Here is a 27,377-nt window from a genome sequence, read left to right as displayed (position 1 = left end):
AAACAATATCAAGGTATATCTATAAAACAACTCCAAAATGACAGAAAGGGAAACCTTGTAAGTTCCCCATTGTCTCCAATTGGCCAGATTTTCCCCGATCTTTCAGTTCCTGGATCAAAAAATGGATTTCCCCCCAACCTGATTCAGGAGGCTCCCAAAAAATGGACCTGGGGACCCACCAAAGTTGGGACATCGAAAACAGAACGGGGTTTAACTGAATTGCACACCTCTAATAGGTAAAGATACAGGTGTGGGTGAAGGGTTAAGTGTGGACGGATGTGCTTCATAATGGGTAGTTTTGCAGTCCATTCAAGGCCCCCTTTCGACTTCAGGATGTGCCGTCTCACCGTGAGTCTAACCAACTTCCTGTTCCGTTCTAAGAAACGTAGCCCTTGGTCAATTGTAATCGGAAGCCGTGCGGATGTGAAGCCTTGGTTGTGTGTTAACAGCAGGCGAAACTAACAAGCCCGGCACCCTGCCTTTGTTTAGTGGAGGAGGAGTGCTAAACGTGGGCCCTTTGAGCAGATCTAATGTAACAACACACAGCAGAGGTAGGAAACCTGTACTTGACCTGGGGTTGTTGGATTGCCTCTCCCATCAGCCCCAGCCAGCATGGTTGGGGACAATGGAGGCAGATGGTTGTGGCGTTGGTTTGTCAAGGAATGAATTTTTAGTCTGAACTTTGAAGGAACCATCCAAGGCAGTGAGCCTTCTCCTCCAAGGAGGTTCAGCACTTGGACAGCTCCTGAAAAGCATCTTCTCCAGCCCACAGGAACCATAGCTTTCATTTTAAGCCTGGTTTCTTTTTGTGTTATTGTATTACTAGCTGTGCCCGGCCACGCGTTGCTGTGGAAAAGTCTGGTGTTCTGGGAAATAAAGTATTGAGGAATTGGTGGTAGTGAAGGTAAAGGGTAAAGGTTTTCTCCTGACATTAAAGTCCAGTTGTGTCCGACTGCACACTGAAGTGGATTATATGGCAGTGTGGAGTCAAGATAATCCAGTTCAAAGCAGATAATATCTTCTATATATATAAAAGAGTGATGGCATCACGGCGACCCACAAAACAACAAAACTTCAGGCCCCCCAACCTCGAAATTTGACAACACAACCCATCATCCACGCCTCTAGGTTGATACAACAAAAAGAAAAGAAAAATAAAGTCCTAATTAGAGAGAGAGGAATAATTGCTTTTATCCAATTGCAGCCAGTTAGAAGGCTAAGCTCCTCCAACTTGGTCTCCTAGCAACCCAATAAAAAATAATAAAAAACACTAAAAATTAATACAATAAAATACTATAATAACAGAAAATAACTAAAAATACTACAAGAAAATAATAAAATATAATAAATAAAAAGATAACTTACAATAAAATTAATAAAAAATTGCAAATAACGTCAAATAAAAATTACACAACAATTTTTAACCAATATCACCACCACTTTGCCACAGCAACGCGTGGCCGGGCACAGCTAGTAAGATTATAAATGGGTTATATAGCTGTGTGGAAGGGCCTTGCGTCTACACTGTCATATAATCCAGTTCAAATCTGATAATCTGTATTTTATAGGCAGTGTAGAAGAGGCCTAAGTGAGGCCTAACTCTGCCTGTCCTCTGGGCTGAGTGGGTTGCTAGGAGACCAAGTGGGCGCAGCTTAGCCTTCTAACTGGCAGCAATTGGATAAAAGCAATTATTCATCTCCCTCTAATTAGGACTTTATTTTTCTTTTCTTTTTGTGGTATGAACGTAGAGGCATAGGTGAGAAGTTGTGCTGCCAAGTTTAGTGTTTCTGGGATGTGTAGTTTTGTTGTTTTGTCCTAGGCCGAAATTTCATTACCCTTTTATATATATAGATTGAAAGATCTCTTTGTGTGTCCTCTTTCCCCCTTAATGCTATTACAGTGTCAATATTAAAGTATCCACTTGCGGGGTGTGTGAATCCGTCTGACCTTTGGGATCCTTTTCGATTAATGCGGCCGCTTTGTGTTTGTTGTCACCCAACAGGAAACATGGAGCCAGAACACTGACCTGAACGACCAGCCTGGTGAGTGCCAAAGACGGGCAAGATACAATTTATTGGTTGCTTCTACTTTGTTTTTAACTGGATTCAACTTCAATCATAACCTAATTGGATGTTTAATAGGCTTTTCCTTAATCCCTCCTTATTATCCAAGATATTCGCTTATCCAAGGTTCTGCCGGCCCATTTAGCTTAGATAAGTGAGACTCTACTGTAATAATAATTATTATTATTATTATTATTATTATTATTATTATTATTATTTTATTTATTTTGTATCCCACCCCATCTCCCCGAAGGGACTTGGGGCAGCTCACATGGGGACCAAGCCCAAATACAGCATAAAATACAATATCAAAATGCATATAAAACATGTAATGTAGACATATAAAAACAAGGCATATAAAGTACACTAAAAACATATTCAACCAACAAATAACCCAGTTAGCATATTCAAGATTGGAGTAAGGCAATAGAATTTATATACAGTAGAGTCTCACTTATCCAACATTCGCTTATCCAATGTTCTGGATTATCCAGTGCATTTTTGCAGTCAATGTTTTCAATAGGGTTGTTGTATGTCTTTCGGGCTGTGTGCCATGTTCCAGAAGTATTCTCTCCTGACGTTTCGCCCACATCTATGGCAGGCATCCTCAGAGGTTGTGAGGTAACCCAGTTAGCATATTCAAGATTGGAGTAAGGCAATAGAATTTATATACAGTAGAGTCTCACTTATCCAAGCTAAACAGGCCGGCAGAAGCTCGGATAAGCGAATATCTTGGATAATAAGGAGGGATTAAGGAAAAGCCTATTAAACATCAAATTAGGTTATGATTTTACAAATTAAGCACCAAAACATCATGTTATACAACAAATTTGACAGAAAAAGCAGTTTAATACACAGTAATGTTATGTTGTACTTACTGTATTTATGAATTTAGCACCAAAATATCACGATATATTGAAAACATTGACTACAAAAATGGTTTGGATAATCCAGAAACTTGGATAAGCGAGGCTTGGATAAGTGAGACTCTACTGTATGTGCAATATGTTGCAACCTCTAGAGCTGGGCCAGAATAAAGTGCAACGGCTGGGTATAGGACAGCGTCAATTGTGCCAATGCAGTCAAACGCACTTCTTGTCCATCTGGAGTAAAGGCACAGGAATAAAAGAGGAGCAAGGAAAAGAAGCAACAAAAGCAAGAACACCACAATATCTTGGTCTGTGCCTGATCATTTCTTGTCATATTCAAATGCTAATCAAGTTCTGAAGAGACACGAATGCCAGCGTGGGCTGCAGGAGATGTTTCCTGGTTTGCCCAGGGCAGCAGCCGTGCATTTTCCTTTGCAATCTTGCAGAAGGAGAGGAGAGGAGGAGAGGGCGGCATCCAGACAGGCCTCCAGGCAGAGTCTGGTTGGACGGAGAAAGACCACGGGAGGCTCGGGTGGCGGAGGAACATCCCATAATTCGGAATGACAGCGATATCAGGGCCACCTGCCACCACCAGCCCTGGGTTAGTGGGACAGTCGAGAGCGAGGCAACCAGGCTCAGTTGGAGGTGCATCGGAATGACAATACAAATCGCTAGCGGTCTTCCGCAGGCCTCATCCGAAGCATCCTGGCTATGTATGCAGATAATATTACTCACAAACTACTGCCAGTACACATGATAGCATCGTTGTCTTCAGGGATTATTCCTGCAGCTTCGTGGTAATCGTGAAATCCACACGCATGTGGACAATCTCAACAGAAAGGAGGAAACCATGAACATGAACAAAATCTGGCTACCGGTATTAAAAACTCAAAAACAGGGGAGTTCCAGACAGGAAAAAAAACGGGGCCAGCTAACACCTCCCAACAAAGGATTCCTCCAAGCAGGAAGCAGCCAGGCTTTGAAGCTGCAAGACCATCCAATACTAATCAAGGTGTCCAACTGCAACATTCACATTTGCCTCCAACAGACAAGAGTTCTTTCTCCCACCCTGGACATCATTCCACAGATAGATAGATAGATAGATAGATAGATATATATATATATATATATATATATATATATATATATACACACACACACACACACACACACACACACACACACACACACACATACATACACATACATACATACACACACACACACACACACACACACACACACATACATACACCTCACTTGCCTAGGTTGCTGTGAGTGTTTCGGGCTGTCTGGCCATGTTCCAGAAGCTTTCTCTCCTGACGTTTAACCCACATCTGTGGCAGGCGCAACCTTTGAGGTTGCCTGCCACAGATGTGGGAAAAACATCAGGAGAGAATGCTTCTTAAACATGGCCAGACAGACCAGGAAACTCACAGCAACCTAGAAAAGCAATTATTTGAGAGAGCAGAGCAGTTAGTTATAGTAAGAGGATTTAGTATATTATTGTTGTTGTTGTTGTTTATTATTATTATTAAGGCCCCTTCTACATTGCCTTATAAACTCACAGTGGCTGATAGGCTGTTAGGAATGGTGGGAGTTGAAGTCCAAAACACCTGGACCATGGCTGATGTAGATGTTTGTCATTGTTTTGAGTTGCTGTATTCCTGGACTCCAAATACCTTAGTGCCAAATTTTGTACCTGGATTTGGTTGGTGAGACTCCAAAACCTCGAAAAAGAAGACCACTTTTTCTGGCCATCTAGACATCTGTCCGTCCCGATGAGCAAGGGATTGTCCTGGGAGTGAGGTGGGCAAGAATGGCACGGCTAAGGCCTGGGCTTTCCGTCCGGTCGCACATGCGCAGCCCACCTCCCATCCTTTGGGTGTGCTTCCGTGGCCCACCTCGTCTCCCAAGACAGATGCCTTTCTTGGCTTCACATTCCAAATACGTTGCCATGCAACAAGCCTGTGGCAGGAAGAGGACGGGGGCAAGAAGGCACCTTTCATTCCGCCGTCCTTGAGGAGCACAGCCAGCGAGCAGGCTTCCTTTCTCTGCTTCTTGTTCTTGGTTGAATCCTGCCGGTTCCTCCTCCGTTCTGCCCCAGGAACACCATTCGAGGGATTGCCTACCATTTCATACCACGCGTGTGCCTGCTTGTGCTTATGTAATGAGGACAACAAAGGCGCTTTTTGCATGCAGTGTTCTGTGCACTGCAATTTTGCTTTGAATGCGTTCCTATGGATCCATATGGATCTTCATTGGCTTCCAACTGATTCCCGTGGTCTATATAAGATGCTAGTTCTGACCTTTAAAACTCTTTACGGCCAGGGCCCATCGTACCTTAGGGACCGTCTCTCCTTCTCCCATCATCGGAGGTCGCAACGACCATCCCAACGAGACTTACTCTATGTACCGGGTCCTAGAGAAGTGCACTTGGAGAGGATCAGGCGCAGAGCTTTCTCTATTTCTGCCCCTGCCTTATGGAATGCCTTGCCGCCCTAGATGAGAGCCATGGGTGAGTTGGGGCCTTTCACCCTCGCACTCAAGACATGGCTCTTTACTAGAGCTTTTAATCTATTTTAATATTTTTAATCAATATTTGTATGTATGTATTTTTATCCTTTACAATTTTATCTTGTAAATCGCCTAGAGCATCTTGGATGGAGGGCGATTAATAAGTAATTAAATGATGATGATGATGATGATGATGATGATGATGATGATGATGATGATGATGATGATCCAGACCTCTACCACCCCATATCCTCCTGCTTCTTTCCCATCCCGTATTGCAGAGGCAGGCAAACCAGAAAGGGACCTCTCGGTGCTTTAGACAATATAAGCCAACTCCAGTGTGTCTCATGCTTGCAAGTGCCGGGGATTGTAGTAATACACTTGATTTATATTCCGCTTTATTTCCCCAGAAGGACTCAGAGTGGATTGCAGTTTATATCTATAAGGTAAACATTCGGTGCCTTGTCTACACAGTGAACAACGACATACAATGCACAGACAGACAGAGGCAATACCCAACTCTGGCCATGGGGAGGTGCTCTTGTTCCATGATGAGGACCTTGTTGTCCATAGACGTTCTCGGATCATTGCTGGCGGTACCTATTGATCTACTCGCATTACATGCTTTCGAGTAGCCCCCAGTGGTGCAGTAGGTTAAACCCTTGTGCTGGCAGGACTGATGACTTCAAGGTTGGGTTGCTGACCTGAAGGTTGCCGGCTCGAATCCAACCCGGGGAGAGTGCGGGTGAGCTCCCTCTGTCAGCTCCAGCTCCATGCGGGGACATGATTGAAGCCTCCCACAAGGATGGTAAAAACATCAAATCATCCGGGCAAAGTCCCCTGGCCAATGTCCTTGCAGACAGCCAATTCTCTCATACCAGAAGTGACTTGCAGTTTCTCAAATAAAAAACCCATGCTTTCGAATTGCTAGGTAGGCAGAAGCTAGGGCTGACAGCTGGGAGCTCACTCCAACTTGTGGCTTCAAACTTCTAACTCTCTGGTCAGCAGATTTTCTGCAGCTAACGCTTTTCTTACCGTGCCGTTTGTAGTCCCTGGTGCCTCGTTGTCAATTTCCATTGCTTTTGTTTCTCTCTCTCCTCCGCTCCCAGGTGCTGCCCAGCAATGGGTTGTGTGCAATGCAAGAAAAAGAAGACGAATAAGGCCCAGAGTAACAGTGGCGACGGAACACCGAACCCGCCTCCCAGCTCCTGCTACAACCCTGACCCGACCCAGCAGAATGCCCCCAACAGTTTCACACGCATCCCCGACTTCAACAACTTCCAGGGAACGCCGGGGCCTTCCACGCCTGCCTTCATGGGGGGCTCCGGCGTATACCCCACCCCTTCTCTGCACATGCCTGGAGCTGGGATCACAGGTCTGTCTCCACACCAAATCTGGAACTGAGCCATTTCTATCTCCAGCGACTAGAGAAGGCCACATTCCAGAAAGGGGCCCAGATGTTGTTGAGATGACTTTCACTAGGGAAGCAAGGTCAGAGGGTGAGATGAACCCAGAGGATGAACTGCCAGGTGGATAGACTAATGCGCTGATAGATAAGAGATTTGGTTTTCATGACCGCAGAGCTTCCCAGCAGAGTTTGCAAAGGTCACAGCACCTGTTAGCCAAAAAGTCCTTATCAGGTTATCAGGGGAAAGTCATGATTTTATGGCTATATTAGAGACATCAGACGGGTTTTTTGGCAGTCTGGACAACGTTGGAGTTTGAGAAGCAACATTCATGGTCAAGTCTTAGCTAAGCTCAGGGAATTCTAGGTTCACGTTTAATACTTTCAAGTTAAAATGAATATTCCTGGATTTCTGTATTGGGTTTTAATGCTGCCTTTTCGTATTCTCTGCTGGATGTCTTGTCTTGGATTTTGAAACAACTCTTGTACTGGCTGTTAGGAATTGTGGGAGTTGAAGTCCAAAACACCCAGAGAGTCCAAGTTTGCCCATGTCTTCTGTAGATGGACCATATAATAATTCTCAACTCTACTACCAGCCAGAGATGTTTCGAATCCTACACCTCTGGAGGGCATACTGATATGAAAGTCAGGTCCAACCATTTTTATCCATCCCCAATGGCAGTGACACATATTGTGGGCTAGTTATGGAAAAACAGCGTAGTGATGGGTGAGAGGGTCACACGTGGGTCACCTCTAGCTTCGTTTTTCATCCGCCAACATTGTGCCTTTACAGCTTTTGCTGGCTTCTCACTGCTCTTCTGCTGGTGCCTTGCAGGTGGAGGGGTGACGCTTTTCATTGCCTTGTACGATTATGAAGCCAGAACCGAGGACGATCTGACATTCGTGAAGGGCGAGAAATTTCACATCATCAACAATACGTGAGTCGAGTGGCCTGAAGGCACATTGTGAGGCAGCTGTGCCAAAGCGAGCAAGTCTGCATTTGGTTTGAATTGGAGATACTCAGACCAGAAGCACAGTGTGTCTCCAACTAAACTTGCTAACAAATTCTTCCTTTCTTTTGTTCTGTTTTTTTTTTCAGAGAGGGCGACTGGTGGGAAGCCAGGTCCTTGAGCACGGGAGCAACGGGCTACATCCCCAGCAACTACGTGGCACCTGTGGACTCTATTCAGGCGGAGGAGTAAGTACGGACAGCTTGGACGACCTGGGAGTCTGCTGGAGACGGAGTGGGACATCCGTCCAAGGGAGGTCGTGGAGTTTTGCACACGTTCTTTGCCAAGGACAGAAAACTGATGTGCCTGATTTATTTATTTATTTATTTATTTACAGTATTTCTATTCCGCCCTTCTTTCTCACCCCGAAGGGGACTCAGGGCGGATTACAATGAACACATATATGGAAAACATTCAATGCCAACAGACAAACAACATACAGTATAGACAGACTCAGAGGCATTTTTAACATTTTTCCAGCTTCACGATTCCGGCCACAGGGGGAGCTGTTGCTTCACCTTCCAGTAGTGGCTGTACTTCCTCATTCCTTTCCTTGTGTTTTGCAGGCAGTTTTATGGTGTTGTAAATTAGCCTCCCGCATAAAGCGTGCCTAAATTTCCCTAATTGACAGATGCAACTGTCTTTCGAGGCTGCATAGGTCAACAGCAAGCTGGGGCTATTAATGGTCGGAGGCTTAACCCGACCCGAGCTTCGAACTCATGACCTCTCGGTCAGTAGTGATTTATAGCAGCTGGTTACTAGCCAGCTGCGCCACAGCCCGGCCCCATATAGGCAAACATTCAATGCCTTAACATAGGACAAAGACAGAGACAAACGCAGGCTCCGAGCTGGCCTCGAACTCATGACCTCTTGGTCAGAGTGATTTGTTGCAGCTGGCTGCAGCTGCCTGCTCACCAGCCTGTGCCACAGCCCGGGCCTGATGTGGAAGAAAGTTCTCCTTCTGTGTCACAATGCATTTGGGGTGCCAAAGAGTGAGATTGTGCTGTATGGAGAGAGAGGAGGAGGCTTCCTTTCCCTTCCTTGGTCAGCCTTCATAGTGTGTGTCCGTGCGTGTGTTGTGATTGTTGTTTTTTTAAAAAATAAGGAATGTATGAATGTTTTACCTGCCATTTTCAAGTCCATCCAGCTCAGGAAGACTCCGCTATCCGAGACTGTCAACAACTGTCTTAAGAATAATGTTTCTCCTGACTTTAAACCAGTGGTTCCCACCCTTTGGTCCTCCAGGTGTTTTGGACTTCAACTCCCAGAAATCCCAGCTGTTAGGAACTGTGGGAACTGAAGTCTTCCAGAGTTTAGACTTTTATCCTCTGCATGTCCAGCTGTTGCTATTATTGCCTTGTTTTAACTGATTGTTGTTGTTTGTGTTTTTATGTATGTATTATGCTTAATTTTACTGGTTGTATTTTACGCTGTTGCTGTCTGGGCTAGTCCCCATGTGAGCCGCCCGAGTCCCTTCGGGGAGATGGTGGTGGGATACAAAAATAAAATTATTATTATTATATTATTATTAAATCCAAAACACCTGGAGGCCCAAAGGTTGGGAACCACTGCTTTCAACAGTTAACATTTACCTGGTGGAAGTTGAACTTGGGACTATCTTCATGTTGGCTGTTGGATTCTAGAAGAGGTAGGCCAAAAAAGTATATTTTCCAAGCTCTGCCTCCTCCTTGAGTTAAGCTATTTTGTTGTTGTTGTTGTTGTTGTTGTTGTTGTTGTTGTTGTGTGCCTTCACCTTATGACTACCCTAAGGTGAACTTATCACAGAGTTTTCTTGTTTGGGATTCCATGGTGGTGAACTGAACCCTGTCTCCAAGGTTGTAGTTCAACACGCAAACCTCTCAAAACCACGCTGTCTCCCAAATTGTACAAATTGTATTTGTTTATTTCAGCTCTTCTTTTTCTCTTTGCTTCTTCGTATTACCCAGATGTTTACTTTTGGCTCCCGCGACGGTGGGGGTGTTCTCTCTTTCTCCCTCCTGAATATTACTCCTTTGTCTCTTTTTCTCATAGGTGGTACTTTGGGAAAATTGGTCGCAAGGATGCCGAGAGGCAGCTGCTGTGCCACGGCAACCCACGGGGGACGTTTCTCATCCGCGAGAGTGAGACCACCAAAGGTGACCCTGCAGCACGACTTTGCACCGTCTCTGGCCCTTCCTTGGGCATCTCCAGCATTGGAAATCTGGACAGGGAAACACCCTTCAAATATGGTTCAGCTTAAGCTTCTGACAATGGAATGGAAAAGGTCCAGTGAGGATTTCCTCCCACAGATGTGACAGAATATAGCAGCACATTTGTCTTGTTTGGGGCTTCTTTAGGGCGGTCCAGCGTCCGTTTCGCCCATTTGATGCCTTTTATGAGTCCTTTGGGGCCTCTTTAGGGTGATCCAGGGCCCTTTTTGCCCATTCGGTGCCTTTTACAAGTCATTTAGGGCCTCTTTAGGGTGATCCAGGGTCCGTTTGGTGCCTTTCACAAGCCCTTTAAGGCCCCTTAAGCGTGATCCAAGGTCCGTTTTGCCCATTTGGTGCCTTTTACGAGTCCTTTGGGGCCTCTTTAGGGTGATCCAAGGTCTGTTTGGTGCCTTTTACAAGTCCTTTAGGGCCTCTTTAGAGTGATCCAGGATCCGTTTGGCCCATTTGGTGCCTTTTACGAGTTGTTCAGGGCCTCTTTAGGGGGTCCAGGGCCCGTTTTGCTACTTCCCGATGGATGTGGAGTTAAAGTCCAAAACACCTGTTATTATTATTATTATTATTATTAAACTTTATTTGTACCCCGCTAGCATCTCCCGAAGGACTCGATGCAGCTTACAAAGGCCAAGGCCTCAACACACAATATAACAATACAAAACAAAAAGCAAATTAAAAACAATTAAAACAGTATAAACAACAAGCAATAACAATACGCTAAAACACAATAGAACTGGGCCGGGCCAGAGTAATGGGTACAAGATTAAAAGTGCTGATGTGATAGGTGATACATAAGGCTTATAGGGCAAGTGCAGAGTGCGATATGCGATCTTAATTCTAATAAAGTGCTTATGGGACTTGGTATTGGAGATTTCCTATTAATCTGGGAAGGCACATTGGCACATTCAAGTTCTTTCTGAAGACTGCCAATGTAGGGGCCTGTCTGGAGGGCCGAAGTTGGCCCAAGCCTGCCATACGTCAACAGATGACTCGAAGTCCCATAAACACAGCCATAACAATACCGTAACATGAAATATCTGAATGTTCTGCACATCCGTACTGATTCACCTCTGTTCTTTGGTCTCCTCCTCCCAGGTGCCTACTCTCTATCCATTCGGGATTGGGACGAGGTGAAAGGAGACCACGTCAAGCATTATAAGATCCGGAAGCTGGACAATGGAGGTTACTATATCACCACGAGGGCCCAGTTTGATACTGTGCAGCAACTGGTCCAGCATTATATAGGTAAAATAAGGACTGCCTTACATAGGTAAAATAAGTTTTGCGGGGGGTATGTTATCGAAAAGGGTTATTGCACCGTGGTGGCCTTGTATGCAAACACTCCAGGGTCACTTTCAGGCACCTTCAAGTCAACCTCCAAATGGCCCTATGTTTGCAATGGCAGAGAGCTGCTGCCCATAAGAGTTAAATGACCATAGATTTTATATTAACAGTATTGTATGTTTTGCCAAGATTAAAAGGAAGGCGTTGTGCATATTCTTCAAAATGCAGAGCTTGGGGAGCATTAAGCCATGCCGTTGATAAAAATTCTTCTCCCTTATGCAACAGTTAAGATTAGGAAATTAGCATTAGGAAATTAGGAGCAAATGCATTAGGAAAATTAGCATATTTCTAATGTCATTTGCAGTGTATGTCTACTTGCTTGTTTAGGCTAAAGGATTCGGCCATATTCTAGCTCAGGCATGAGCAAACTTTGGCCCGCCAGGCATTTTGGACTTCAACTCCCACAATTCCTGGCCTCAGGCCCCTTCCTTTATCCCCTCAGCTGCTTATGCTCACCGAAGTTTCTCACATCAGACCTTCTCACACTGAAGCTACTCTCACATGGAGAGCTTCTCATAGTGAAGTCTCTCTCACACAGTCTCTCTCACACGGAAGCCTCTCTCACACTGAGGCCTCTCTCACACTGTGGTCTCTCTCACACAGAGGCCTCTCTCACACTGAGGCATCTTTCATACAGAGAACTCTCTCACACTGAGGCCTCTCTCACATGGAGGCCTCTCTCACTTGGAGGCCTCTCTCACACTGAGCTCTCTCTCACACTGTGGTCTCTCTCACACAGAGGCCTCTCTCACACTGAGGCCTCTCTCACACGGAGGCTTTCTCACATGGAGGCCTTCTCATACTGAATCCAAAATACCTAGTTAATTTTTAATATTAATGACAACTGCCTCTCATGCCATCTTTTTTGACGCCTAAATAGCGGACGTCAACGAACTGCCACCTGGTGGTGATAAAGAGTACTTCCGCCCTCTGTGAGAAATGTGTCCCATGCCTTTTAATTCTGTCTTCTGTTTGCCTTTCTTTCTTTCGTTCTTTCTTTCGTTCTTCCGAATCCCTGTCTGCTGCCTCTTGTGCCGGGGTCTCCTTCCGCAAGAGAGGGCTGCGGGGCTGTGCTGCCGCCTGGCCGTGCCGTGCCACAAAGGGATGCCCAAGTTGGCAGACCTCTCGGTCAAAACCAAAGACGTTTGGGAGATCCCACGGGAGTCGCTGCAGCTCATCAAGAAACTGGGCAACGGGCAGTTTGGGGAAGTCTGGATGGGTAGGACTGGCCGCAAGGACGGGCGAAGCTGGGCTGTAAAGGAAGGAGGAAGAGGAAGGATACCGGCCCGGTGCCCATGTTGAACATTACTCTTTGGAATACAGCCCCCATCATCCCCCCAGAGCAGGGTCCTGCTGGAGGATTCTGGGAGTTGTCATCCTACATAACTTTTCAGAGCCCTGTACATAACTACAAACACTAAAGAAATTTGGTCACTTAACTGCTGCTGTAGAATACAACTAAATACAAAATCTATTTGTATTGGACAACCAAAATGCACAAAAATGCCTCATGCAAACTTTTGAAACTTCACTGGCTTTTTCATCAGCTAAGGAGGTTGAAAGCCATTAGTGGTTGTGGCTGTTCGTTTTGTTTTGTTTCATTCGTTTTGGATCAGTTTTGTATTTGTCCCCGTTTCCGAAAATTCTATACAAATAGAATTTTCGTCTTGCTTACGAAAAAATGAAATCTTTTGGACCAATGGTGGCAATGGGAGGGCTTCCAAGACTCACCGCCCCCCCCCCCCCCCGCTCAGTTTTTGGGCTAGAGGCGTGAAAATTACCATTTCGATCCCTTTTAGCCCACCAACTTTTAAAACGTTTGTGTCTTCCCCAGAGTATTATTATTATTATTATTATTATTATTAACACCCATTGGCACACATCAGCTGTCATGGGGAAATAGCCCTCTCTCAGACTCAGCTTAGGGTCCCAGAATAACTATTGGTATTAATATTAATATTATTATTAACACCCATTGGTACACATCAGATGTAATGAGGAGGCACTCCTCTCCCAGACCCAGCTTAGGGTCCCAGAATAACTATTGTTATTAATATTATTATTATTAACATCCATTGGTTCACATCAGATGTCATGGAGAAGCACTTCTCTCTCAGACTCAGCTTAGGGTCCCAGAATAACTATTGTTATTATTATTATTATTATTATTATTATTATTATTATTATTATTAACACCCCTTGGCACACATCAGATGTAATGAGGAGGCACTCCTCTCCCAGACCCAGCTTAGGGTCCCAGAATAACTATTGTTATCAATATTATTATTATTAACATCGATTGGTACACATCAGATGTCATGGGGAAGCACTCCTCTCTCAGACCCAGCTTAGGGTCCCAGAATAACTATTGTTATTAATATTATTATTATTAACATCGATTGGCACACATCAGATGTCATGGGGAAGCACTTCTCTCTCAGACTCAGCTTAGGGTCCCACAATAACTACTGGTATTAATATTAATATTATTATTAACACCCCTTGGCACACTTCAGATGTAATGAGGAGGCACTCCTTTCCCAGACCCATCTTAGGGTCCCAGAATAACTATTGTTATTAATATTATTATTAATACCCATTGGTACACAGCAGCCCTGCTTATTGTTACGTGGCCCTAAACGAAAGGAAAACCAAAGCAAGCACGGTAAGCGTGCAGCTTTCTCTTTCGTGTCACCTTTTGTTTCGTCCAAAAATGGCATCTTTTGTTTTGTGCATCCAAAATGAATAGATACTGAACGAATAGACGAATGAAACAGATGAAACAAATACCGTGCACATCACTAAAAACCATACAATGATGTGTTAGAGTCGCATGCCTACATTTTGTCCCTTCCGTTAACTCGCAAGTCAACACGAGTGAGTTAAGATGGCATTTCCGTGCAGAGAGCGGCTTGGTTCGGGGACAAAGGGCAACAAAAGGAAATCTGGATTCCATCAGCAACAGAAAAGCAACTTCCCTTGGGATCCAGGCTATCAATGCCCTTGTAACGTCCCTTGAGAACACGGCTGTAAATGCTGCGGTAAATGTAAGCCGAGAGCTCTATCGTGTGGCCAAAACAGAGATTGCAGCAACATGATCCGGGTCTGTATTGCGCTCCTCCGCTTCCTCCTTCCTGGGCCGCAGCGGCCACTCTCGAAGGCGCATGCTGAATTCATCCCTCCATTTCCCATCCTGTTCTCTCTCCATCGTTCAACCCATCCCATCCCTCACCCTTTTCTCCAGAGTTCAATGATGGCCTCTGCTACCTCCTAACCAAGACCTGCCCCATTCTGAAGCCCCAGACTATGGGACTGGCTAAGGACGCATGGGAAATCATGCACAGCTCCGTACGCTTTGACAAGAAGCTTGGCATGGGATGTTTTGGAGATGTGTGGCTGGGTAAGGCAAGGGCTGTGCGTCTCCTCAGTTGCCGGGCACAAAGCTTGAAAGGCATGCCGTGAACGGCATCGATAGCGGAGATACAAATAAAGTTTTATCATAGGGCTCTCTGTAGGTCAGATTACATTGAGAGCATGACTTGGCATGATTACAGTCTCCATTCCTAATCTGGGAAAATACTTGCCCCTTCCAGATACAATACACGTAATATTATTATTATTATTATTATTATTATTATTATTATTATTATTATTACAGTAGAGTCTCACTTATCCAACACTCGCTTATCCAACGTTCTGGATTATCCAACTCATTTTTGTAGTCAATGTTTTCAATATATTGTGATATTTTGGTGCTAAATTCATAAATACAGTAATTACTACATAGCATTACTGCGTATTGAACTACTTTTTCTGCCAAATTTGTTTTCTAATGTGATGTTTTGGTGCTTCATTTGTAAAATCATAACCTAATTTGATGTTTAATAGGCTTTTCCTTAATGCCTCCTTATTATCCAACATATTCGCTTATCCAACATTCTGCCGGCCCGTTTATGTTGGATAAGTGAGACTCTACTGTATTATTATTATTATTATTATTATTATTATTATTATTATTATTGTGTTGTTGAAGGCTTTCATGGTCGGGATCACAGGGTTGTTGTATGTTTTCCGGGCAGTATGGCCATGTTCCAGAAGCATTCTCTCCTGACATTTTGCCCACATCTATGGCAGGCATCAAATTAGGTTATGATTTTACAAATTAAGCACCAAAACATCATGTTACACAACAAATTTGACAGAAAAAGTAGTTCAATACGCAGTAATGCTACGGAGTAATTACTGTATTTGCGAATTTAGCACCGAAATATCATGATGTATTGAAAACATTGACTACAAAAATGCGTTGGATAATCCAGAATGTTGGATAAGCAAGTGTTGGATAAGTGAGACTCTACTGTATTCACAAAATTTAATGTTGGGAAGGACGCATGTGGAAATACCGTTTGATGGTCTGGGTGTACAGAGTGTTCTTCACCCTCAAGGTTTCCATTTCTATCATCACACAATTTCTGATCATTTCTGTTTCCGATCCTGCCAGTTTCCTCCACCCATTTCCATTTTCATGTGGGACGGTGGGTCGGGAGGGACGGGAAATGCAAGGCTCCCCATCTTGTTGTTGACTCTTGTTTCTTCCCTTGGCCGGCTCCAGGCACTTGGAACGGCACCACCAAAGTCGCCGTGAAAACGCTGAAGCCGGGGACCATGTCTCCAGAAGCCTTCCTCGAAGAGGCCCAAATTATGAAGCGCCTACGACATGACAAGCTGGTGCAGCTGTACGCCGTGGTCTCGGAAGAGCCAATCTACATTGTCACGGAGTTTATGAGCCAAGGTGTGGCATGGATTTCTCGTTTCCCTGTCAATGGGTCTGCTTATTGGGCAACCACAGGGCCAGGTGTGCAGGAGGCAGTGTTCTGTTGCGCAAACACTTGAAGTGCGACCCTTGAGTAGTGTGCGAACATCAGTCAAAACAGTTCCAACAAAAACAGCACTACTACTTCATTTTCAGACCTCAAGGCTGATGGGTAACATAGACATTAGGCTTGTGCAATTCGGCTGGAGGACGGTACGTTTTTGGTATCTGAATTCTCTTGGGCACCCAGATAATAAAATAATATAATATAATATAATATAATATAATATAATATAATATAATATAATATAATATAATAAAAAAACTATTTCTATACCGCCCTATCTCCCAGAAGGGACTCAGGGCGGTTTACAACAAAGATACAGACATATAATACACAACAATATAAAAACACATTACAGTAGAGTCTTGCTTATCCAACGTAAACAGGCTGGCAGAACGTTGGATAAGTGAATATGTTGGATAATAAGGAGAGATTAAGGAAAAGCCTATTAAACATCAAATTAGGTTATGATTTTACAAATTAAGCACCCAAACATCATGTTTAACCGCAAAATTTGACATAAAAAGTAATTCAATACGCAGTAATGCTATGTAGTAATTACTGTATTTATGAATTTGGTACCAAAACATCACAATGTATTGAAAACACTGACTACAAAAACATTGACTACTAAAAGGCAGACTGCATTGGATAATCCAGAACATTGGATAAGCGAATGTTGGATAAGTGAGACTCTACTACTTTATTTTCAGACCTTGAGGCTGATGGGTAACATAGACATCAGGCTTGTGCAATTCGGCTGGAGGATGGTACATTTTTGGTATCTGAATTCCATTGAGCACCCAGATAATAATATAATATAATAATAAAACTTTATTTATATACCGCCCTATCTCCCAGAAGGGACTCGGGGCGGTTTACAACAAAGATACAGACATACAATACACAACAATATAAAAACACATTATTTCACAAAAATAAAATTTACATTAAAATAACAATCAGTAAAATCACAGCAGCTTCCAATTGGGGTTAATAATGTCGTAGGTAACATAGACCATGATCAGGAAAAGATGAGACTGTACAGTATATTTCATGCCAATTTCATGCCAGATCCATTTTTGGTAGCCTCCCGAAAAATCAGCTAATGGAAATAGCTGTTTTCAACTAGGCAGGCGAAAGATCCGGGAAGATCCAGCCAATTGGTGGCAATGGAGAACTTACAAGGCTCCTTATTCCGTCCCTGGGACCCTTTCCTTTCTTGCCTTCAAGGGTGTCTAGGTTTGAGGAAGGGGTTAATATAATAATAATAATAACAATAACAATAATAATAATAATAATAATAATAATAATAATAATAATAATTTATTTTTATACCCGGCCTCCATCTCCCCGAAGGGACTCGGGGCGGCTTACATGGGACCAAGCTCGGATAAAAACAGCAAACTAAATAAAGGCATCAAAATAATGCAGACACAAATATTAATTCAACACTCTAAACATGAAGGAAGTATGCGCTGTGTACTTCCGAATAGTAAGAAAGAAGCTGTGACTGGCAGCCGCGTGGTCCGTTTTGGGTGAAATAAACATAGTGGCCGAGCCCTTACCTTTACAGCCATCCGAACAAGCCGAACAAGCCAGATTGGCCAGAGGGAACCGACCAACCCGAATCAGTGCACAAGCCTAATATATAGGCAGGCCTTTCTGTGAATGTGATAGATAGTCCAGGCATGGGCAAACTTTGGCCCTCCAGGTGTTTTGGACTTCAGTGACCACAATTCCTAACAACCAAAGTTTGCCCATGCCTGCTGTAGTTGCACCTACTACCTTATGTTTTATTTTAAATTGTATTTAGTTTAAATAACATTTAATTTTAGTGTAAATCCGGAGTGTGTGCCTTGGTGATCTCCTGGTTCTTCCTTCCACAGGGAGTTTGCTGGATTTTTTGAAAGACGGGGACGGCCGTTTCCTGAAGTTGCCACAACTGGTGGACATGGCAGCCCAGGTAATTGGGAGCGGGCAAAAAAGGGCAAATTAATGTCTGAATTAAAAATGCCACTAAAATTATAAATAAACATTAAGGAAATAGGTCTCATTGTTCTGCCATACCTGAAGGCAGCAGGTTAGCTTAGATGGCAGATGGCAAACTATTTAGTACATATCTTTATCTTTGCATGTGATTTTTTATAACTGTTTTATCGTTGTTTGATGTTTTATTGTTGATTGATCTATTTTATTGTTTGCGCTTGCTTTTATATTGTTGTTCCGGGCTTGGCCCCATGTAAGCCGCCCCGAGTCCCTTTGGGGAGATGGGGCGGGGTATAAGAATAAAGTTATTATTATTATTATTATTATTATTATTATTATTATTATTATTATTATCTTAGTTGGCCCAGATCCGTGTATTCGTCTTCTGTTTTTAATATTTTATTTTGTATGTTGATTTTTATGACTGTTTTATTGATGATTATGCTGATGTTTTATTGGGTTGTTGTATGTCTTTCGGGCTGTGTGGCCATGTTCCAGAAGCATTCTCTCCTGACGTTTCGCCCACATCTATGGCAGGCATCCTCAGGTTGTGAGGTATGGCCATGTTCCAGAAGCATTCTCTCCTGACATTTCTCCCACACCTATGGCAGGCATCCTCAGAGGCTGTGAGGTATGGCCATGTTCCAGAACCTCACAACCTCTGAGGATGCCTGCCATAGATGTGGGCGAAACGTCAGGAGAGAATGCTTCTGGAACATGGCCACACAGCCCGAAAGACATACAACAACCCTGTGATCCCGGCCATGAAAGCCTTCGACAACACATTGATGTTTTATTGTTGAGATATTTGTTTTATTGTTTTGCTGTTGTTTTATTGTTGTGTTGGGCATGGCCCCATGTAAGCCGCGCCGAGTCCTTCTAGGGAGATGGGGCGGGGTATAAGAATAAAATAATAATAATAATAATAATAATAATAATAATAATAATTATTATTATTATTAGTTCTGCTGGAAGTAAATCCTAAACGCAGCCCAAGAGTAGTTCTCGTCCCATGTTCTGGATTATGACAGGACACCCTTGGGCAATTAGACACAGAAGAACGGCCTCATTTGAGTCATCCTTGTCCTGGTTGCCTCCTTATTTCTCCCTGTCCTTCAGATTGCAGCTGGAATGGCCTACATTGAGCGCATGAACTACATCCACCGAGACCTGCGGGCTGCCAATATCCTTGTGGGCGACAACCTGGTGTGTAAGATTGCCGACTTTGGCCTGGCCCGGCTCATTGAAGACAACGAATACACCGCTCGCCAAGGTAGGATCTCAGACGGACCCATCAAGGCAGGAGGACAACTGTCCCACATGAACTCCTGCTCATTTCACAATCTGATTAGTTGAGGACTCCGTGTTTGTTCTCCTCCTTCCATTATTGGAGGAGTCAGAGAGAAAGAAAAGGTCTAGGTTCTCCTACTTTGGACTTATGTCTTCTCCACCAGTGTCTTCAGCTTGGTCCACCATCTGCATGCAACCCCTAATAGATTACGCCAAAAGGAATGTGGATACACTGAGCCAAAAAAGTTGGTCTACTCCCAAAGGTTGGAGTAGAGAGAGCTACGTTAGATCAAGGTCGCATTGAATGTCCACCTAACCAAATATGATCTGCTCTTGCTAACAACAGTTATGGGATTCTGGCTGAAAACATGGGTCACCTAGTCACTTGAAGATCTCAGGGACTGACAGGGATCGCCTTCATGGCATTGTTGAGCTTTGGTCCCTACTTCTTTTGAGCCTGTCAAGAGATGTCAAGTAGTATATTGGTAGTTGGAAGAGTGAAATCTATAACCAGCTACTTCAGTGGTTCAGTAGTGGTCCTCCAACATTGGACATTTGTTGGGCAAAGGTCAACACAGTGTAATGATCAACAAGGACTTGAGAGATCCAAGTTCAAGTGCCAACCAAGCCATCAAATTCATTGGTGGCCTTCACCAGGTGGACTTCATTGGGCAGTGGAGAGCTGGGAACTGATGGGAAGGAAAGGACAACAAACTAGGATCAGTAACAACTCATAAATAAGCTTGAGGGAGACAACTCCCATCTTCTTGATGTATCAAGGAGACATAGATCAGCACGGTGCAAGACTCGGAAAGGTTGAGCCAGATGGCTGCAGTTGATTTCTAGGCTGGGGAATAATAATAATAATAATAATAATAATAATAATAATAATAATAATAATAATAATAATAAACAGCCCGGGCTGTGGCGCAGGCGGGAGAGCAAGCCAGTGCAATTAACTGCAATGAATCACTCTGACCAGGAGGTCATGAGTTCGAGGCCTGGCTCGGAGCCTATGTTTGTTTGTCTTTGTTCTATGTTAAAAGGCATTGAATGTTTGCCTATAAGTGTAATGTGATCCGCCATGAGTCCCCTTCGGGGTGAGAAGGGCGGAATATAAATGCTGTAAATAAATAAATAATAATAATAATAATAATAATAATAATAATAATAATAATAATAATAAAACTTTATTTATACCCCGCCACCATCTCCCTGTGGGGACCTGGGGCGGCTCACAATGTTACAAAAGTAACAGCACAAATACATTAACAATATACACACAGTTTAAAACACAAGAAGATGATAAAACAGAAGTTAAAACAAAGGTTTATACAACAGTAACAATATCAAACCACCACCAATGCAATTCAGTCAACTTCAAAGGTGGACCTTTCTTGGATACTTTAGGAAAGTTTTTTTTCTTTTTCTTTTCTGGCCACAAATGCATTCTGTTTCTGGAACTTATGGTATGATAGCATAGTTTGTATGCCAATGAGGGAAAGTATGTAACATTTCCTGGCATTCCCATCTCTCTTGTGGCACTAAAGATATTTAGCCTTGCTGATTCTACTGACACTTGGGCAGGAGTGTGAATAAGCAAATGACTTTGGCTTGTGGGCACTTCCCACCCCTCTTCTTCATCCCTTGTTGTCTTCTTCCTCCTCCTTTCTGTCAGGTGCCAAGTTTCCCATCAAGTGGACAGCCCCAGAAGCGGCCCTTTATGGCAAGTTTACCATCAAGTCCGATGTCTGGTCCTTTGGGATCCTCTTGACCGAGCTGGTGACCAAGGGGCGGGTCCCCTACCCAGGTAAAAACGCTTTCTCTGTGTGTCTTTCATTCAGGGGGAAAAACTTGTGGGGAAATGGACTTCAACAGGCATACTACCACTACTCATATTTATTTATGTATTTATTTACATCATTTATATACAGTAGAGTCTAACTTACCCAAGACTCGCTCATCCAAGGTTCTGGATTATCCAACGCATTTTTGTAGTCAATGTTTTCAATATATCGTGATATTTTGGTGCTAAATTCGTAAATACAGTAATTACTTTTCCTTAATCTCTCCTTATTATCCAACATATTCGCTTATCCAACATTCTGCTGGCCTGTTTACGTTGGATAAGCGAGACTCTACTGTAATACCAATAATAATAATAATAATAATAATAATAATAATAATAATAATAATAATACTTTATTTAGATATAAAGCAGACACAGGAAATTATTCAATGCTTTGTTACGATCCCATACAATGAGACACAAACACTGACAAAGGCAAAGGCTTCTCCTTTCATTTCCGGCTCTGAAGGCCATGATCATCTCTGCCTCTGGTGCTCTTCTCCATTTCCAAGCTGAGGAGCCTGTGTTGTCATCTCCTGGTTGTGACTGCTTGGAGCGTCTTTTTGCCTTTTCTTGCTGAAGCAGCACCTATTGATCTACTCACATTTGCATGCTTTCGAACTGCTAGGTTGGCAGGAGCTAGAGCTAACAGCGGGAGCTCACCCCACCCCACAGATGTGAACTGAAATACCCCACCTGAGTGCCGCCGAGGTGCTAAACCCCTCCCTGGCCTTTCTTCCGTTCTGCAGGCATGAACAACCGGGAGGTGCTGGAGCAAGTGGAGCGGGGCTACCGCATGCCGTGCCCGGGGAGCTGTCCGCTCTCCCTGCACGAGCTGATGGTTCAGTGCTGGAAGAAGGAGCCCGAGGAGCGGCCCACCTTTGAATACCTCCAGTCCTTTCTTGAAGACTACTTCACTGCCACGGAGCCTCAGTACCAGCCGGGGGACAACCAATAGTCCTGGATGGGAATCACGCGCAAGCTCCCAGGGCCTTGGGTGGGGCCAGGATCCTCTCTGGGGCCAGGATCCAAGCATTCCTGTTTTGTACAACTGGGTCCGGACTCTTCTTTGGTTCCCACTCCCTTTCCCTTTTTTATGCCTCTGCCCTTCTCCAGTTGCCATTTGGTGTTTCGGTCGGGCAACGTTGGACTTGCGTGGAGGAGCAAGGCCTGAGCTGGGTTGGACTGAGAGAGAACTTCTCTTCGCTGAGTTATTTTTCTCCTTGAGCTTCCTTCTGCTCCAGTCTTCTCCGGCATGGTGGCCAAAAACATCCAGTAGCCAATGGTCAGGGATGGTGGAACCAAAGTGGGGAAGGTGGTCCTCCTGAATCGTCAAGAACATGTCAACCACTTGCTCCGGTTATTGTTGGACTACATACCCAAGGCATGGGCAAACATGGGTCTTCCATATCAGTATGCCCTCTAGTTGTGTCAGATTCCCAACATTTCTGGCTGGTTGGAGAGCTTGAGAATTATCATATGGTCCATCTAGTAGGCATGGGCATAGACCATGACAAAGACCAGGGGTCCTCAAACTTTTTAAGTGGAAGGCTGATTCATAGTCCCTCAGACTGTTGGGAGGCCGGACTAGGATGAAATACTAAAAAATTAGGATTGTTGTTGTGTGCCTTCAAGTCATTTCAGACTTAGGTCAACCCTTCGTCTAAAGTTTAGGACAGAGGCCAGGTAAAATACCTTGGAGGGTTGCATCTGGCCCATGGACCTTAGTTTGGGGACCCTTGATCTAGACGATCTCATAAGGCCATAGGTAAGGAAAGGGACCCTCAAAGACCATCTAGATGGTCTCATAAGACCATAGGTAAGGAAAGGGACCCTCAAAGTCTATCTAGATGATCTCATAATGCCATCAGAAGACCATAGATAAGGAAAGTGACCTCAAAGACCACCTAGATGGTTTCATAAGACCATAGATAAGGAAAGGGAACCTTAAAGACCATCTAGATGGTTTCCTAAGACCATAGATAAGGAAAGAGACCTCCAAAGAACATCTAGATGATCTCATAAGACCATAGGTAAGGAAAGGGACCCTCAAAGGCCATCTAGACAGTCTCATAGGACCATAGGTAAGGAAAGTGACCTCCAAAAGCCATCTAGATGGTCTCATAAGGCCGTAGCTAAGCAAAGAGACCTTCAAAGACCATCTAGACGATCTCATAAGACCATAGGTAAGCAAAGAAACCTCCAAAGACCAAGTAGACTTAGGTCAACCCCAAGTCTAAAGTTTAGGACAGGGGCCAGGTAAATGACATCTGGCCCCCAAGCCTTAGTTTGGGGACCCCTAACATAGACCATGATCTCTTACCATTGCTCATGCTTTCTGAGGCTGCTGGGAGATGGAGTTAAGTAACATCTCGAAGTCCAGACATCTATTCTTTCTGTTCCACATCATTGTCAAGAGCTCTTGAGCTGGACAGTGTTGGTCTCCATTTCTACCAGGCTTCATGCTCTACCATGGATGGGCTCATGAGAACCCGTTGTCCCAGCTGCCACCCAGACCCAACCAAGAAAATGCCACGAAATGGATTATTTCTATATTTCATTGCTTTCTTTCTCTCCTGCCCCATTCTTAACCCTCTGCATTCTTAACCAGGCCAGTAATATTGAAGCCATAATCCACCGTTTGCATGGTTGCGAGTGGAAGGTGGTTGTGGAAGGCAACCAGAATCAGAGTGGAGAAGATGCTTTCCCTAGTGCCATTTTGGGCCCATTTGCTGAAAGAAAACAAGGTGGGAAGAGAAGGACTAGGCGGGACACCGGACTTGTGAAATGTCTGTTATGTCGTGGTGCCTTTGTGTGAAGAGACGTTGTTCCTAACAAAACCAGGAGCTCAGGAATCACTCAATGAGAGTGAGCCATGATTCAGGCAGTATATCCATACCATGGTTGTGTTGTCATTTCTTCTGTACGGAACCATCTGAGAAGTCATTAGGAGGGGACTAAGGTCCTTCAGGGGTTGTTCAGCCGTAGCCCTCAACACTTTGCAACAGAATAGTAGTCAATGGTGTTGGGTCTTCAGATCTACATTTCAATAGTATCTGAAGGTCCACAAGTTGCACCAAGAAAGCATAGTTATAGGTTGGAGTAGTCAATGGTGTAGGGTCTTCAGATCTACATCTCAATAGTATCTGAAGGTCCACAAGTTGAACCAAAAAAGCATAGTTATAGGTTGGAGTAGTCAATGGTGTAGGGTCTTCAGATCTACATCTCAATAGTATCTGAAGGTCCACAAGTTGCACCAAGAAAGCATAGTTATAGGTTGGAGTAGTCAATGGTGTTGGGTCTTCAGATCTACATCTCAATAGTATCTGAAGGTCCACAAGTTGAACCAAAAAAGCATAGTTATAGGTTGGAGTAGTCAATGGTGTAGGGTCTTCAGATCTACATCTCAATAGTATCTGAAGGTCCACAAGTTGCACCAAGAAAGCATAGTTATAGGTTGGAGTAGTCAATGGTGTTGGGTCTTCAGATCTACATCTCAATAGTATCTGAAGGTCCACAAGTTGCACCAAGAAAGCATAGTTATAGGTTGGAGTAGTCAATGGTGTTGGGTCTTCAGATCTACATCTCAATAGTATCTGAAGGTCCACAAGTTGCACCAAGAAAGCATAGTTATGGGTTGGGAACCATTGGACTATACATTCAAAGCCCCCCCAACAGATGGCCTTCAAAGCCTCCAAAGAAGGAGCCTCCACCACACTCTGGAGCAGAGAGTTCCACTGCTGAACAACTCTCACACACAATTAGGTTCTTCCTCATGTCCAGGTGGAATCTCCTTTCTTTCCTGAAGTTTGAAGCCATGGCTCCATTGCGTCCTAGTCTCCAGGGCAGCTTGTTCCCTCCTCCCTAGGACTTCCTTCTCCTCCATGGCCCTCACCACGTCTCCTCTCAGCCTTCTCTTCTGCAGGCCAAACATGCCCAGGTCTTGAGGCCCTGCAGGAATACATTCCTGGAGTTTGCAAGGATACATGGAGATGTGGATACTGGAGAACCCTATTGAAATGGACTTTTGGCCCAAAAATATCCTAGAATGACACTGGAGGACCTCGAAAAGGCCCGGCAGATTTACGTCGGAAGTGGACACATGAAACTGGGCGACGGTCCCGTGGATACAGGGGCCACGCTGCAGAGCAAACTCAGCCCAGCTCTGAGCGATGGCCGAGGACTTCCTAGAGAGAAGAAATGGACGTGGGCATCTGTTTAACATGGAGAACACGTGGTTTAATACCGTAAGATAAGATGTCCCACCCAGGACAGATCTTCTCCCTTTCCCACCTGCAGTTGTTGAAACTACTCCTTTCTATACTACGTTTTGTGTGGGTGTGTTTTTTAAAAAATAAATCCGTAAATAAAGAGAAATAAACCTTTCTAACAAGGGGGCAGGATGGGAGTTTTTGACAAATTGAATTTATTTATGGTTCACAGCTTTCTAGTTAGCGCTATTGTTTATTTATTATTTATTTATTTACAGTATTTATTTACAGTATTTCTATTCCGCCCTTCTTTCTCACCCCGAAGGGGACTCAGGGCGGATCACATTATATACAAATAGGGCGAACATTCAGTGCCCGTATACACATAGAACCGAGACAGAGACAGACGCAGAGGCAATTTAACCTTCTCCTGAGGGGATGTTCGATTCTGGCCACAGGGGGGAGCAGCTGCTTCATCATCCACTGTGACGGCACTTCCTCATTCCAACGTTGTAAATTAGTTAAATTTGCCCCCTCCCCCCCCCACTTTATAAGTGGTACCTTATTTCCTATTTGATAGCTGCAACTATCTTTCGGGTTGCTAGGTCAGCAACAAGCAGGGGCTATTTTTTTTTTTTATTGACGGGTGCTCACCCCGCCACGGGCTGGCCTCGAACTCATGACCTCATGGTCAGAGTGATTTATTGCAGCAGGCTGCTCACCAGCCTGCCCCACTGCCCTTTCTCACCCTGAAGGGGACTCAGGGCAGATATAGATGGCAAACATTCAATGCCATTATTAGACATATGACATATATAGACAGACACAGAGGGAATTTAACATGTTTCTGGCTTCATGAGGGTAAGCTCGACTCCGGCCACAAGGGGGAGCTCCCGCTTCACCATCCACTTGTGACACCGAGTGATGGTAGTACTTCCTCATTCCTTTCCGCACACTGCTTTATGATGCCATAAATTAGTTAAATTCGCCTCCCCGCCTAAAGCGGTACCTAGACCTTTTTACTCAACAGATGCAACTGTTTTTTGAGCTGCTTAGGTGGAGATGAGCACCAACCCCCAGAGTCGGACACGACTAGGCTTAACATCAGGGAGAAACCTTTACCTTTACCTACCTGTTGTCATAAAAGGAATCATTCCCTTCTCTGAGTGGAGTGGATACAGCTTATTTCGGGGTGAGAAGGGTGGAATATAAATACTGTAAATAAATAAATAAATAAATAGCCTACTACGCCATCTGGGGGCTCCTATATACTCAAGTATAAGCCGACCTGAATAGAAGCCGGCCAGAAGCCTCACTCGAGTATAATCCGAGTGGAGCCTTTTCAGCCACTCCCAGCAACAGCTTCTTCAGCTTTCAACGAGCCATCAAGCTAAGCCAAATGCAAAGCTCAAAACTTACAAACTTAGTGCTTTGTTTTATGGAGAAATTGATAACACACCCAATTAACCCGGGCTGTGGCGCAGGCTGGTGAGCAGCCAGCTGCAACAAATCACTCTGACCAAGAGATCATGAGTTCGAGGCCAGCTCGGAGCCTGCGTTTGTCTCTGTCTTTGTTCTATGTTAAAAGGCATTGAATGTTTGCCTATATGTGTAATGTGATCTGCCCTGAGTCCCCTTCGGGGTGAGAAAGAAGGGCGGAATATAAATACTGTAATCTATATATATAAAAGAGTGATGGCATCACGGCGACCCACAAAACAACAAAACTACAGGCCCCCCAACCTCGAA

The 27,377-nt window shown here is 44.1% G+C and overlaps 1 protein-coding gene across 2 annotated transcripts in view; it reads left to right on the top strand.

Moving 5' to 3' along the window:
* fgr (FGR proto-oncogene, Src family tyrosine kinase) overlaps positions 1 to 25,820 on the top strand; it is a 38,419-nt gene extending 12,599 nt beyond the window's left edge. Inside the window, exons 2-13 of one of the 2 annotated variants that reach the window (XM_062962150.1) lie at positions 2,003 to 2,042; positions 6,559 to 6,824; positions 7,690 to 7,792; positions 7,954 to 8,052; positions 9,896 to 9,999; positions 11,164 to 11,313; positions 14,657 to 14,812; positions 16,025 to 16,204; positions 18,179 to 18,255; positions 19,398 to 19,551; positions 21,247 to 21,378; positions 22,167 to 25,820. In XM_062962150.1, coding sequence (XP_062818220.1) covers positions 6,572 to 6,824; positions 7,690 to 7,792; positions 7,954 to 8,052; positions 9,896 to 9,999; positions 11,164 to 11,313; positions 14,657 to 14,812; positions 16,025 to 16,204; positions 18,179 to 18,255; positions 19,398 to 19,551; positions 21,247 to 21,378; positions 22,167 to 22,375 — 1,617 coding nt within the window. In that variant the 5' untranslated portion in view covers positions 2,003 to 2,042; positions 6,559 to 6,571 and the 3' untranslated portion in view covers positions 22,376 to 25,820. Of the gene's footprint in view, positions 1 to 2,002; positions 2,043 to 6,558; positions 6,825 to 7,689; positions 7,793 to 7,953; positions 8,053 to 9,895; positions 10,000 to 11,163; positions 11,314 to 12,466; positions 12,632 to 14,656; positions 14,813 to 16,024; positions 16,205 to 18,178; positions 18,256 to 19,397; positions 19,552 to 21,246; positions 21,379 to 22,166 lie in introns of both variants that reach the window. The other variant, XM_062962149.1, reaches the window with a different exon arrangement.
* The last annotated feature ends 1,557 nt before the right edge of the window (positions 25,821 to 27,377 follow it).

Source organism: Anolis carolinensis, unplaced genomic scaffold (genome assembly GCF_035594765.1).
Source record: "Anolis carolinensis isolate JA03-04 unplaced genomic scaffold, rAnoCar3.1.pri scaffold_10, whole genome shotgun sequence".
Lineage (NCBI taxonomy): Eukaryota > Metazoa > Chordata > Lepidosauria > Squamata > Dactyloidae > Anolis > Anolis carolinensis.
This window is presented reverse-complemented; position numbering and strand designations above follow the sequence as displayed.